The sequence below is a fragment of the Lathyrus oleraceus genome, chromosome 6 (genome assembly GCF_024323335.1).
Source record: "Lathyrus oleraceus cultivar Zhongwan6 chromosome 6, CAAS_Psat_ZW6_1.0, whole genome shotgun sequence".
NCBI lineage: Eukaryota > Viridiplantae > Streptophyta > Magnoliopsida > Fabales > Fabaceae > Lathyrus > Lathyrus oleraceus.
In genome coordinates, this window is record NC_066584.1 from 253,897,645 (window position 1) to 253,912,761 (window position 15,117).

General features: G+C 33.2%; 1 protein-coding gene across 1 annotated transcript; it reads right to left on the reverse strand.

Annotated features, from left to right (window-relative positions):
• Positions 1–1,355: 1,355 nt before the first annotated feature.
• LOC127095008 (uncharacterized) lies at positions 1,356–3,121 on the reverse strand. Its single transcript, XM_051033760.1, has 6 exons — positions 2,899–3,121; positions 2,711–2,854; positions 2,374–2,548; positions 1,892–2,279; positions 1,737–1,799; positions 1,356–1,649 (listed from the first exon to the last, which is right to left on the reverse strand). The coding sequence occupies exons 1-6, from the start codon at positions 3,119–3,121 to the stop codon at positions 1,356–1,358; spliced, it is 1,287 nt and encodes a 428-aa protein (XP_050889717.1).
• Positions 3,122–15,117: the final 11,996 nt, after the last annotated feature.

Sequence of the window (15,117 nt, forward strand, 5' to 3'; positions counted from 1 at the left end):
TAAAACAATATAAAACATGAAATTGAAGAAAAAAATAGACAAACTCACCTGAAATTTTTGGTAGGGTAGTTTGCAAAGCTATATCAACTTTTCTTTTTCTTTTTTCAGTTTTTCTACTTTTAATTTGTTCATATGTTCTTCACCCTTATCTAAAATTTCACCAACTTCCTCTACATAGCTTATAATAGAAGAATTTATTTTCAAACAAGTTCGATTAAATATTTTAACTTTGAAGTATGACTCGTCTATATATTTAAAAGTTAAGAAATATTCAAAATCTTAAAACTTTGCAAAATCATCCAAATTTTTATCAAACAAAATATCACCATCACACTTTACCCCAAAGTATGTTAATTTTGTGGAAATTTGGCATGTTTCATCTTAATTTTAGTTTATGTGGGGTTGAATGTCTTCTGGAATGATTTGTCTGTGTATTTGGTACTAAATATATATGCTTCGTGTTTCATCCGTAAGAAAAGAACGATGTAGAAGGAGTTATTAGAATTTAAATCAAAATTTCCTATAGGTGAGTGGTGTTTAGCAAGAGACTTTAACTCTATTAATAATAGTAGGTCAGAAAGGAAAGGAAAATGGATAATTATTAACATAGCAGAAATGATAGACTTTGGGAACTTTATTGGTAGTTTTGATGTAAAAAATATATTCTTGTGTTAGGCATAAAGTTCACGTGGTTCAGGGTGGATGGGAGTGTTATGTCACGGTTGGGCAAATTCCGATTATCATAAGGACTAATCATTAGATGGAAGATTGAATGTCAATATGTGGGGATATGGATCTCTTTGCTCCCTGTCCCATTTGGATTAAGCCTAATAATTTGAATTGGGGACCAAATTCCTTCAAGAGCACAAGGAATTTGTCCTTTTTGTTGAGAAGATCTGGAAGTCAACTAAGATTATAGGAAGATATAGGTTTGTCATAAAAGAAAAAAAAGGAAAGAGTTGAAAGGCTATTTGAGATGTTGGAATGAAAAAGTGTTTGACATCTTGGATTTAGAGGTGGAAACAATGTTGTCAGAATCGAGATCTTACATAAGATCGGGAGGAGATATTAAAATCGTAAAATATAAAAACGTAATTAAGATCGGAAGATCTTACTCAATTAATTTTATAAGATCGAATGGGAATAATAAAATCATAAAACATAAGATCGTAACCAAAATCGTAAGATTTTACTAAAAAAATTAATATTTAAAATATTTTATATTATTTATATTAAATAGTAAATAAATTTGCATATTAAATAACAAACCATCAAATCTAAAATCTTAACCATAAAATTAAAAATCTCAAATCTTAACTTAAAATAACAAAATCCATAAAATAAAATACTCAAAATCATATAGGGTAGTACAAATCACAAAGGCGCGGATAATTTGGATTTTCCTCCATATTGTCAACTCTTTCATCTTCATTAATCTCGTTATCTCCTCCACCATAATCATCACCCTCATCATCTCCTTCATCACCTTCATCTACATTTCCTTCTTCATTATCACTTTCTATAGTTTTAAGGACATCAAATTCATCTACATGTCCAGTTGATTTAGCACTGGTACTTTGCATTAAATCTTCATCTAAATCAGCCACATTTACATGATTATCACTTGCATTTTCTTCCTCGACAATATACTACCAATCATCATCATCTTGGAAATCATCAATTATTAGATCTCGCTTTTTCCTTTCAGCCTTATTCTTGGTCAATCTTGTATTTACCATCGCATACACAAGATCATTCATAGTATTTTGTTTCAACCGATTTCTTTTCTTCGTATGAACCTATAAAGGGGAAATATTAAATTAAAATTCATAACATATAGTAACTATGAAAAATATATATGATAAATTTAAAAACATATCATCTCAAAAACACTCCAATTTCTCTCACATCCAAAAGAACTGCGTGTCAAACTCAAGACACAAATAGCAAAGTTTTGCAACTCTGGGTGTGCATCTCCATAAGGTTTCAACCATTGAGTTGGTGTCTTGTTTTTTAGTCCACGTTGAGCTATTTCACTCCCAAAGAATTCTTTTTTACTCTTAAAATCCTCAAGTTGACCATCAATTTTATTCACCATATTCATGTCTCCTCCCGTCATTCTTTCTAAACATGCATGCATTACTTGCTTCACTTCATTATCTTCTTTGAAATTAGGTTTGTAATGCAACATTGTATTAAGATAATAGCCTGCAACATGCAAAGGCCTATGCAATTGTTTGTCCCATCTGCTATCTATGATTTTCCATAAAGGTTGGTAGCTTAAGAAAGAAAAGATTAAATTAGTTCATAAATAAATACTAATATAGTTTTTATATCAAATCAATTAATCTATGATATTTTATAAGATTATACATTTTTCTCTTATTATTGCAGCTAGTTTGTATTTCCTCTTTTGCATGATCCATTGCTTCATAGATATAGCTCATGGCTTCCTTCTCGTTAGAATCCACCATACGCAAGACTTTAAGTAATGGAAAAGCACCCTTAAGGCAAATACTCAAATTCTTCCAAAAGTCCTTGTTTGTGACTATATTTTCAACAAATTTTCCATCATTTGTCTTGAAAAATTGACTATCCTTCTATTGCTTGGAAGTGGGCATCTTATACAATCCTCCCTTCTTATCACTCAAGCAACCCAAACACAAACATGATGTTGCAAAGCGAGTGATGCTAGGTCTTATCAACTCACCTCCTTCAGTGTAATGATGCAACAAAGTTATAAGACCAGTCATAGCATAAATGTAAGTTGTGATCTTTTTATCCGAAGCAATAATCTCCTTATGCATAAGTATCTTGCTCTCAAAATCCTCTAATATTAGATCAATGCAATGATCTGCACAAGGTGTCCAATAAAGCTTATACCTTTCATCCATCAACATTTGTCAGCCAACTTGTAGTTTGCAACATTGTCTGTTACAATTTGGACAACATTTTCTTCCCCCACTTCCTCAACAATATCATCCATCATTTTGAAAACTTTATCAGTTGTCTTTGAAATGCTAGATGCATCAATTGATTTTAAAAAGAAAGTACCCATAGGACTATTAACTAAAAAGTTTATGATAGTCCTCCTCTTTTGGTCAGTCCATCCATCAGTCATTATTGTACATCCAAACTTTTTCCACGCAGCTTTATGCTCCACCAATATGCTATTTATAGACTGAACTTTTTTCTTTAAATATTTACCTCAAATGTCATGGTAAGATGGTGGCTTATACCCTTTACCATATTGGGCAACCAATTCACACATCTTTATAAATTCTTCATCTTTTACAACGTTAAAAGAGATATCATTATTGTAAAAATAAGTTGCAACTTGTAAGTCGGTGTCCTCATTCTCTCTTTTTTTTAAAAGCATCGTTGATAGTTGATTAAGAAGTTATCCCCCCCCCCCCTTGAAAATATTTGCAAGACCAGAAGATTCAACTTTTTTTCTTTTATCATCTTCCACATCAACCTCTACTACATCTTCACTTAGAGTTCTCCTTTTGATGAGTTTGCTTTGCAATCTATGAACAATGGTCCAATTTGTCCCTACTAAATGATGCTTAAATCGAAAAGCACCTTTGCTATACTCATTATGACAATAGTTGCACTTGATCTTTCTTGATCCATCATTTACGGGAGTGTCATGTTCCCATGCCACATCTTGTCTTTGATCAGGAGCATTTTTGGCAACTTTTTCATTTCTCACATTTCTAACACTTGGTTTTATTGGAGGAGGAAGCAACATACTACTACCAATACCACCAGCCATCTGTCCCATTAAAAAAACTAAGACAAATAACTTTTATATAAAAATTTAAAAAATACAAATATTTTTTGAAAATTAAAACATAGTAATATAAAACAAACAAAAAAGAGTGTAAAAGAATATCTTACTAATATGTATAAATAAATTTAAAAAGACAAATATTTTTTATAAAAAGAATAAAAAAAGAAATTTAAAAAGATAAATAACTTTTTTCTAACCCTATACCATGTGTTTGTAATATAATTTAACAAATAAAATGTTGCAATATAATGTCACTAACTACTACTTGTAACATAAAAAAAAAATATTTTTATTACTATATTATATTATATGTATGAATAAGTGTTGTAATAAAATCAATTAAAAAAATAACATGTGACCTAAAGAATCAAAGTTGCATTATTAAGAAAATAAATAAAAGATTTGATCGTGTACGCTAAAGCCTCCCCATTATTATTTTAAGAATTTAACAACTATTATATTATATTATATTATATTAGAATTTATGTATTATATTATTATTAAGTACAAGGATAATATAAAGATGCAATGAATAGTGATGGTTATATCCGGCAATATTTATGTGAGTGCAACATCTCTAAGAATATTACATTGCAATTGATGCGTGATTTTAAACTATTATATTTTATTAGAGTATATTGTATTATATATGTTCCATCGTTTAAGAATTCATCAACTATTATATTATATTAGAGTACATTGTATTATATATATATATATATATATATATATATATATATATATATATATAATATATATATATATATATATATATATATATATATATATATATATATATATATATTATTAAATACAAAGATATCTTGGACAATCTTGAAAGCTAATAATAAAGCCTGACTCATCCTATCTTAGTCACGTCATATCGGTCCTTACAAATTGTCAATCCAAACAATAAACAATACTAAAATAAAGATAACTTAAGTGGAAGATGAAACGCAGAAAAATAAAAAACAAACACGAAAACGAAAACATAGCAACTTACATCTTCTTCTCCGATAACAAAATTTGAGAAGGATGAAGTCTATGTCGCCGATTTTACATAAGACTAACAATTAGGATTCAAAACTATTGAAAAAAAACAGATATTTACGTATTTATAACACACGGATCGTAAACCGGGTCGCACTTGACCCGGTTAACTAAGTCCATATTTATGGGATTCTACCTTCAGATTTTGAGACTAATTAATTTCTCTGTGATTTCCACATAAAAACAATCTTGCTAGCGATCCAGATCGGTATAGGTGATTAAGATCGCAAAATCGTGTGATTCCACGATCTGGATCGCGATCTTGACTACATTGGATGGAAAGAGCTGTGAAGATCCTCAATGATTGGGATCTTTTGGTGCTTGATGAGTTAGAAATGAATATATAAGAGGATGTAGCAGAAAAAGAAGGGAATCTTAAAAAATAGTGTGGGATGTAATTCACTTTAAAGAAAGCATGTTGAGGCAAAAATATATGTAAAGAGGGATTAAAGAGGGAGACTCAAACACAAAATTCTTCCACAAATCTATGCAACCGAGGTTTAGAAGAAATAGTATCTTGAGCCCGGATACATAAAATGGTAGAGTTGAGCAAGTGGAAGAGGTTAAAAAGGAGGTAAAGGAGGGAGTTTTTTTTAAGGAGATCCAACGAGAAAAATGTGTACAGGCCAAAATTGGAGGGAGTCGGTTTTAAAAAATTATCAAATGAAGATAGGGTCAGCCTTGAAATGCCTTTTCAGATGGAAGAAATCAAAGAATTAATTTGGAAAGCGGATGGTAACCAAAGTTCGGAGGTTTATAAGCGAGTTTCATCAAGTTGCATCAGTTCCTAAGGCAGTTAGCGCATCATTTATAACTCTGATTCCCAAGATGGGTATCCCTCTAAGTCTTTGTTTATTTAGACCAATTAGTCTAATTTCCAATTTGTATAAAATTATGTCCAGGCTTCTTGCAAGTAGGTTAAAGAATGTTATGAACAATTTGATTTCTAAATGTCAATCTGTTTCTTGGCCAATAGAAAGATGTTTGATGGAATAGTAGTAGTTAATGAAACCTTGGATTTTGACAAGAGACATAAGAAAGGATGCTTTTTGGTGAAGGTAGAATTTGAAAAGACATATGAAAATGTCACTTGGGACTATCTAAGATGTGATGAAAAGAATGGGATTCAGTTCAGGTTGGATGAGATGGATGCAAGCTCTAATCTTCTCTAGCTCCATGTCAGCTCTAGTGAACGAGAGGCTTACTATGGACCTCTAAGTTGAGAAAGACCCCATGTCAGTAGTAGTGTGTAAGCATTGGGAGAGTGTGATGGTTCTTACTGGAATTGGAATTTGAGATTTCTCAAGGATGAGCTAAACTAAGAGGAACACAATCAGTACAATGAGTTTAGGGTTATTCTTAAGTCAATCTTCCTGAGGCCAACATGATATTAGCGACGAATTTAACAATCGATTTCGGAGTTTTTCAATCACTAATTAGATGAAAAAGACCGACATGATATATTTTGAAGAGTTAACAGATTAATATGAATTTTTTTTAAATTAAACGATCAAAATGAATAAGACTGATATACCTAAAAAAAATATTAAACCTAAAAAAAAAAGTTTGTATAGATCTTAATTAAATATAACTAATTATTATTGGTGTGTGGTTGGTGAGGCCTACCCTCTGCATTTGTACCAAAAATCTGGGATGTCATTACTAGACGAAATTTGTCTTGATGCATTTAATTGTGAGTAGTAATATCTCAATTTAATTTATAATAGGATGGTTCAATATTGTACAACTTTGCTTGTCGGTATTGACAAAGTTACTATACGTCTTAAATAGGTAAACATTTATTTCAACTACTTTATTGCTCTAGGAATTTTAATGCAATTGCAATATATGTTTCAAAGAAATAAGTTGTAATTTTCACCTTCGGTGCCACCTAATATTCACCTACCCAAAAAGTTATATGAGATTAATTACTATACACTGTCGGTGTAAAAAGTTTTACATCGTTGATTCATCAGCATCATCCGTTTGTATTACTTTATAGATTTTTAAAATAAAAGTCAAACTTCTTTTAATATCCGACGTCTATGATTAACTGACGGTGTAAAATCTTTTTACACTGTCAGTGTATTTCAATTAAACTCAAGTTATATACGGTATACTATTATATAATTTTTGCCACTTTTTTCTCTATAATTTTAATCAATTTTTCACTTAAATCTATTAATACTCCTATATATGTTTTAAAGAATATCCAGGTAACTTTCTTTCCACAATCTCTACTGTTTCCTATATATCATATCCAAGTTAATGCATGCAAATTTTCCACAATGCTGATGGTGGACCGATGATGATTGTGTGATTGTCAATGCCTTGATTGTCAATTTATCAGTGTAAGTTTTGAGGAACCACTAATATCCCCTAAATAAACAAAGGCATTTTATTTGTGGAGGTTTAGACCCCAACAAAACATTATAAATGTGTAAAAAATATCAAAATAGTATCTTGGTAAATATATGAGAAACTTGTATTTTGTCTGCTTGACTCGATTGTCTGCTTGACTCGAGAACCCTATTCGACATTTGAGTCAATAACAGATGGAGATGGAGTGACAATGACTTCCGTTTAATGTGTTTTTGTTGCTTAGCATAGCTTATTGCTATCTTTTTTTTTTCTGGTTAGATGTTGGTGTCATCTAGTTGTTTCCCTTTTGGTGTTTTGGATTTTTGTCATTCTACGGTCTTCCTTCTTTTGGTGTTTCGTCAATTTATCATGTTGTTTAATTAATTTGGTTTTATATTTTTGTTGTCACTTTAATGTGTAATATTGTCTTTAATATATATATATATATATATATATATATATATATATATATATATATATATATATATATATATATATATATATATATAAAGAAGACTAACAAAATACAAACATTCTTACACAAATACTCTTAATTTAAAAGCAATAAAAATAAGTCTTCATTTTTATTTATGCGTCCAGTTAGCCATTAATATAGATACAAAAATTCACTTCTAATTATGTAAACATTGTCTGTTTTGTAGCTATTTATGTATAAGTCAACAGTGTTATACACTTAAAACCTATTTTTCCCTTAAAAAAAACACTTAAAACCTAATATAAATTTTATAATACATATAAAAGTCAACTTGTTGAAGGGTAATTTAGTATTTTAGTATTTTGTTTATGTGACATTATTGTTTGTGTATATAAGTAGTAGTGTGCTTAGCCATTAAGTAATGTAATAGTCGGTACAATAGAGCAGTGTGAGTGCAATGTGTGTGCAACCATTTTGTTGTAACCGTTTTAGCAGAGTAGTGGAAGTTTGTTATTCTCTCTTCTCCCTCTTCTTCCATCTTCATCTCCTTCATCATGTGCATCAACAATTGGTATCTAGAGATCCAGTTTAGATCCACATAGAAACACGAGTGAACGGTGAAACGTTGTGTGATTGATTTCGTTTCTTGAATTTGTGTTGAATTTCTGAATCGGAATCGTAACATAATCACATTTCTTGATTCCGCGGGATTGGGAAATACTATTATTTGGTGAGATCAAAGTGATTTTCATAAGATTGAAGATGAACGGGAACGATAATATGAGTACTAAGCTTCCAGTGTTCGATGATAAGAACTGGAATCGGTGGATGAATCAGATGCATGTGTTGTTTGGCGCTCAAGATGTTCTTGATCTCGTCAACGACGATTAAGTTCTGGTTGCACTTCTAGAAAATGCAACGGGTGTGCAAATAAATGCTCAGCGCAATCTGAGGAAGAAGGATCAAAAGGCAAAGTTCTACATCCATTAGTGTATGAATGTGAATGTGTTTGAGAAAATCGCTAATTCGACGACGGTGAAGGCTGTGTGGGAAACACTAGTACATTGCTACGATGGTGATGCATCGGTAAAGAAGGTAAAACTTCAATCTCTACATAAGCAGTATGAGAATCTCAACATGAAGAATAATGAGAAGGTACCTGACTACATATCCATCGTGATTCTGATCAAGAATGAGATGAAGTCGTGTGGAGAAACTTTCTCTGAAGAAAGCATCATTGAGAAGGTACTTAGATCACTTACTCCTCAGTTTGATTATGTTGTTGTAGCAATTGAACATTCTAAGGATCTTAGCACCATGAGAGTTGAAGAGCTGCAAAGTAGTCTAGAGTCACAAGAGTTGCGTTTGACTGAGAGAAACTCTGAAATTGAGGTAGAACAACAGGCTCTAAAAGCAAATTCTAGTAAGAAATATCAGAAACAGTCTTGGTCAGAAGGCAGGAAGAGATCTGATGGTGTTCAGAAGTCATAAACATCAACTTCTGAAAGGCAGAAGAGTGCTCAGAAGGGAAAGGAAAAGTATAATGATATGAAGGTTCAATGCTACTTTTGTAAGAAGTTTGGCCACTCCGCTACTGATTATTGGTCAAACATGGAAAGGAAGTCAGAAGAAGCAAACGTAGCCAAAGGAGATTCTGATGATGAATCTATACTATTGATAACTTCTGAATCTGATGATGCATATTTGGCAGATTGGTGGTATGTGGACACTGGATGCTCAAATCATCTTACTGGAAATAAGAAATATAGGAAATGTCTGAGTATAGAAATATATGGACACTGGCTGCTCAAATCACCTTGTTGGTTTACTTTGACTCTGGTAAGAGGACAAAGATCATATGTGTTGATGTTAAATACCTCAATGCTGAAGGAATAGGAAATATCAAAGTAGTTCTGAATAATGGTAAAACAATATTGATTCAGAATGTGTGGTACGTTCCTGGCATGAAATGCAATTTGATGAGTGTAGGTCAATTAATTGAGAAAGGTTTTTCAATTATCGTGAAGGACAATATTTTGAAGATGCATGACTATCATCAGAAGCTGATTATGAAGTCAGAACAAGGAAGGAATAGAACATTCAAAGTGAATGTTAAAAATGAAAACTATGAATGCCTTAGTGCAATAAGTATTGTGAAGGAAAGTGAGTTGTGGCACAAAAGATTTGGTCATCTGAACTTCATAAGTTTAGGGCATCAAAATTTAAAGAAACTGGTACATGGAATTCTTGCAATTAATAAGCCATAGAAGTCATGCAATGTATGCATGAGAAGGAAGTAACCAAGACTACCATTTGCATCTGAAATTCCCCCAAGAGAAAAGCATGCTCTGGGTGTTATGCATTCTGACGTGTGTGGACCATTTCCAGTACCTTCACTTGGAGGGAATAAATACTTTGTGCCATTTGTTAATGAGTTCACAAGAATTACATGGGCATCCCTTATAAAGTTCAAACACGATGTGTTTGTTGAATTTAAGAAACTCAAAATCAAGGATCAGAATCAGAGTGGTCAGGAGCTGAAAATTCTCAGAACTGATGGTGGAGGTGAGTATTACTCTACAGAGGTTAGAAGGTTTTGTGAGGAGAATGAAATTGAGCATGAGGTGACTGCTCCATACACTCCACAACATAATGGTCTTACTGAAAGAAGAAATCAAACTTTGCTTGATATGACAAGGAGCATCCCGAAGGAGAAGAAGCTACCTCGTACCTCGTAAGGAGAAGTTGTTGCCACTGCAACATATGTGCTCAACAGGTGTCCAACTAAGAAGCTGAAAGAAATTGTTCCTTTACATAAGTGGATTGGAGATAAGCAAAGTGTGAGTCGTTTGAAGGTGTTTGGTTCTGTTTGTTACAAACATGTTCTAGATGCTAAGAGAAGGAGGATATATGACAGAAGCAGAGTTATGTTGCTTGTAGGGTATCACAGTACAAGTGCTTATAAGTTATACTATCCTGTCACTAACAAGGTTGAATTTAGCAGTGTCATATCCCAAAATTTGCCCTCCTTTTTTGCTTTTCAGCTAACCTATATCTGGAGATCCATCTAGACTCATCCATGCCTCATTCATGTGCATCATTCATTCATGATCAACATTTGCTAACAAGCATCATAGGTTCAATGCTTATGCTTAATGAAAACAATGGCTTTGCTTGAGGATTATGGTTTTCCTCATCATATGGGTTGAAACCCTAATGGCTTGATTCTTTGGAACCTTAACTTTTGAGGTCTACACCATAACATTCATTTGGGCATCCTAACCCTAATTCTTGATTATGCTCCTTTAGGATCTTGTTGCTTGACTTTCTATGCATTGACTTGACTTCTAAACCCAAATAGTGGGTCCTCAGTTTGATATGTTGCTTGGGGAGCTTTGTGTTGTGTTTGAAACCCTAATTAGGGATATGTGGTATTCATGTGCTTTACTGGATTGAGTTTCTGATATAAGGTTTATCAAAACCCTAGATTTTGATCTGGGAGGTTTGTAAATCATGTGACTTGCATTGAGGCATTGGAACCCTAGTTGGGATTCATGGCATTATTGCACTACTTGAGTTGACTTCCCACTTGGCTTGAGGTTCTTGTTTATGGCTTGGCATTGTGATTTTGACTTAGCTAAATCCTAATTCATGGTGTTGTATGATTGATTCAAGGCAGATTTGCATTCATGTTTCAGTGACTTCATGGTCTCATGATCCGTTTGGTCTGAGTCTTACTTAATTCCTGTAGCGGGAAATTCATGATCGTCAAGCTATTGACAACCTAGAGAGCAATAACAAGAGTTTCCACCGCGCTTTTATTGTTTCCAAGGGAAAAAGGGAAAAAGTACGAACAAAACCCAAAAGTAAGAAGTTTTCAAATAAAAACTAATAAAAGTCAGAGATCACAGGTAAGGGGGTTGGTTACACAGAGGGAAGGTGTTAGCACCCAAAGTGTCCTAGGTACTCCTAGGGAGCCCTTTTTGTGTGCATATGTATTTTGTACAAAGTTATGTTTACAAACAAATAAAATGGGGGGATGAGAAAAGAATTCATTAATTATATTTTTGTGTTTGACAAAACCTTCGGTCTTGTGCCTACGTACCAACATAAAAATGAGGGATCAAAACCTCGTAGTTCGTGATACAAATTTCAAAATGGATGCATTGATTTTAACAAAATTTATGTTTGAAAGGCACAAAGGCCAAAATGGTTTGAATGGGTTAGTTCTTTTTGGCTTTTTGAAAGTTTAAGTCAAGTATAGTTAAGTTTATTTACAAGTTTGATTTAGAAAAGAAGTTTGAAAATGCAATGGCATAAGGCCAAAGTTTCTATCTTTTTTGCAAAAGTGGTCAAAGTTTAGAACAAAAGTAGTTCACACAAAGAAGATTTTTTTGAAAAATGGAGAGAGATATTTTGAAATGAAAGAAATGGGGAGAAGATGAAAAGACTATCCTATGCACAAAATTAAAAGTTTAGAGTTGAAAAGATCTGACCAAGTGGGTAGCAATCCAATAGACAAGAATGTCAATAGAAACCCAGAATTCCCTTGGACTTTTAGAATCAAGCAACACACAGATGCACAATTATATTATCTTGAAGAGCAAGACATCAAATAAATATGGCCTCATCCAAGCTTATCCATTCCATGATCTTCTTCAAAATAGCCTATGTAACAGATGAATTCCACAAGCCACAGGTTCAAAATAACAGCTCCACAATGATCATGTTGCAGATGAACTTAGAGAGGTCTTCAAAGATGTATCAGATGAAGTTCAAATTGCAAGCACTTGGTTCTTCAACAAGTTGGCATTGGCCAAGTCCATTAGCATAGGAAGGTTGCCTAGATTCTAAGTCCATTTGTCCAAGATCAAGCCAACAGTCCATTCACAAGTTTTTTTAGGTTTTTTGTTATTATTATGTACATTAATGGTCAAAGACCACACAAACAAGCAAAGTATACACAAATAAAATATATCACACAATATGGTCCAAATGGACAAAGTGAAAATTGCATTAACATAAACAATTAGAATGATACGAACAATGGCAAATGAAATAGAGTGCTAAAAGTAAATTGCATTATAGTAAAAGCTTGAAATTAAAAGTTAGTAGTTAGTAGGTTAAGAGTTAGTATTGTTTTGCTTTTTCTTTTCATTTCAAGACATTCTTTGGAGAACACTCAACCCACTTATCACAAGCATGGATCCTTGAATCAAAACATCTTTCAAAGGAAGGAAAGAAGGCCAAGTTTCCACACAATACTATGAAAGAGGGGAGACTTACAATCTCACTAACTAGAATGCTTATGCCTTTTATGTAACAAATTTAGCGCTATGCTAAGCAATCGTAATTGGACTTATGTAGAAGTCGCAACTATTTGAGGTCGGGCAATAGAATTTTGGTGTTAATGCATGTTAGAGACATAGTATAATGGACTATGCTCATGAAACATACCACACACAAAAATAATATGCAAAAGGTGTGGCCTAATCTCATCCATACTCATGTTAATTTTTCAATTAACTAGCATTAGGACTTTGAGATATCATAGGACAAATGGAGTGAATGAATGAAGATGGGGAGTAAGATGAAGTGGGAGGGGGATGAATGAAATCACAAATTGGTCAAGGAGGACTTTTACCAAATTAATATCATTCATTCATTTTGGGAGATGGAATATATATTCCATCAATCCCCTAAATCCAATGATATTAATTTGACAAAGTCAAATCAACCTTGACCAAGGCCCAAAAAGAAGAATCAAACTTAAACAAAGTCATCACAATTGATCAACAAATTTATTTGACATTTATTCAATTAAAAATAATAAAATAGTGCATTTAAATTAAATATGGTTTGTCCAATTCCTAAAATCTCATCAAAACACCAAATAAATGGCCATGAGATTTATCATAGGTCAAACAAGGTCAAAGGACCTAGGAGAAAAAATTTCATAATTTTTAGACATTTAAAAATATTTTTAAACAACTAAAAACAAATGCAAAATCAAATAATTCATGAAAAATATTAATAATGATCCAAAAAATAATTTTAATTCAGAATATGAAAGAGCAAAATATTTGAAATTTTTTGGCGAAAGTCCCATATTTTTTGGATCAATATTGAATTTAATATGAATTATTGAAAATAATGCAATTAAATAAAAATTCAGAAAATCAAAAATACGTGGACCATCTGATCTCCCTCATTAATTAAGATGGCAGATCAGATGGTCCCTAGCGCGCGTTCCATGTGGTCATTAGTCAACTGCGTTGCACATGTGGTAATCAAAACCAACGCCTAAGATTAAAACAAAATGAATGGATCATGTGGTTCAGAGACTTGCCAACGCATCGCCGGAGCTCTAACACATCGCCGGAGCCAGAGCTCCGGTCTTCTTCTCAGGTGGACCTCACCGGACTGGTCCACCATCAACCATCACCAAAATGAAAAATAATGACACGATTTTAAAGTAAAAATGGCATTGAGCTAATATCTGGCCTCAATTCACTCTAACTCCAAGTATATTGAGAGATACATGGAGTTGAAATTCCTGGACCACCGTAGACATCCTTTGTTCTCCTTGAAGGCGATCGTCTGAGGCAAGTGAGAAATAAACCACTTGTACAACAGAGGCAAACAACACACAATGGTACCACCGCCCTTTGCATTCCTCATATGCAAAGAGAAATAAGTGTCACCCAACAGAGTAGGAACGAGATTAAGAGTAGAGAAAATCCTAATGGCGTTCACATCCACAAACTTATCGATGTTGGGGAATAACACTAGCCCATAGATGAGAAGTACAAATATGGCCTCAAAGGCGTCCTCACTCATGGCCTTTCCAAACATAGTAGCTTGATCAATGAGGAAATCAGACGGGAGACCTTGAATTCCACCTTTGGTAGTCACATGAGCACCAATAATAGATTCATCTATACGCAACAGATCAACAATCTCTTGAGAAGAAGGAACTCTCTCCAAGCCACTTAACGGAAACTGGTCTAGGATAGGTATGCCCACAAGATAGGCATACTCCTCAAGCGTGGGCAAAAGCTGGAAATCCGGAAAAGTGAAGCAACGGTATAAGGGATCATAGAACTGCACCAACACACTCATTAGACCTTCATCCACTTGAGTAGCCAAAATAGATAGAAGCTTCCCATGACAAGCCTTGAATTCCAAGGGATCTAATACATATGATGTCAAACTCCTTAACTCTTTCAAGTCCAGTTGTTTAAAACTGTACTTCTTTGTATTCCTTCTTTGCTTATCCATGTCTGAAAATTTTCAAATAGACCTCTTAAGTTCCTTGAAAGTTTTCTCATTGTTGATGATATTGATGTGTATGAATGCATGAATGCATGGATGAAACAATCACACTCAAGGATCAAGCAAATCACACCACACAAAGGTCATGGGATGGATCAAGTCATCCTTAATATCAATCATCCATTTTGGTGGATTATGG

Excerpts from the sequence above, each read along its gene's own strand:
- LOC127095008 (XM_051033760.1), bottom strand. The coding sequence starts at position 3,121 with ATGACTGATGGATGGACTGACCAAAAGAGGAGGACTATCATAAACTTT. Across the intron at positions 2,855-2,898 it reads CTACAAGTTGGCTGACAAAT|ATCATTGCATTGATCTAATA; the intron begins GTTGATGGATGA and ends CACCTTGTGCAG. Across the intron at positions 1,800-1,891 it reads GATGTGAGAGAAATTGGAGT|GTTCATACGAAGAAAAGAAA; the intron begins GTTTTTGAGATG and ends TCCCCTTTATAG.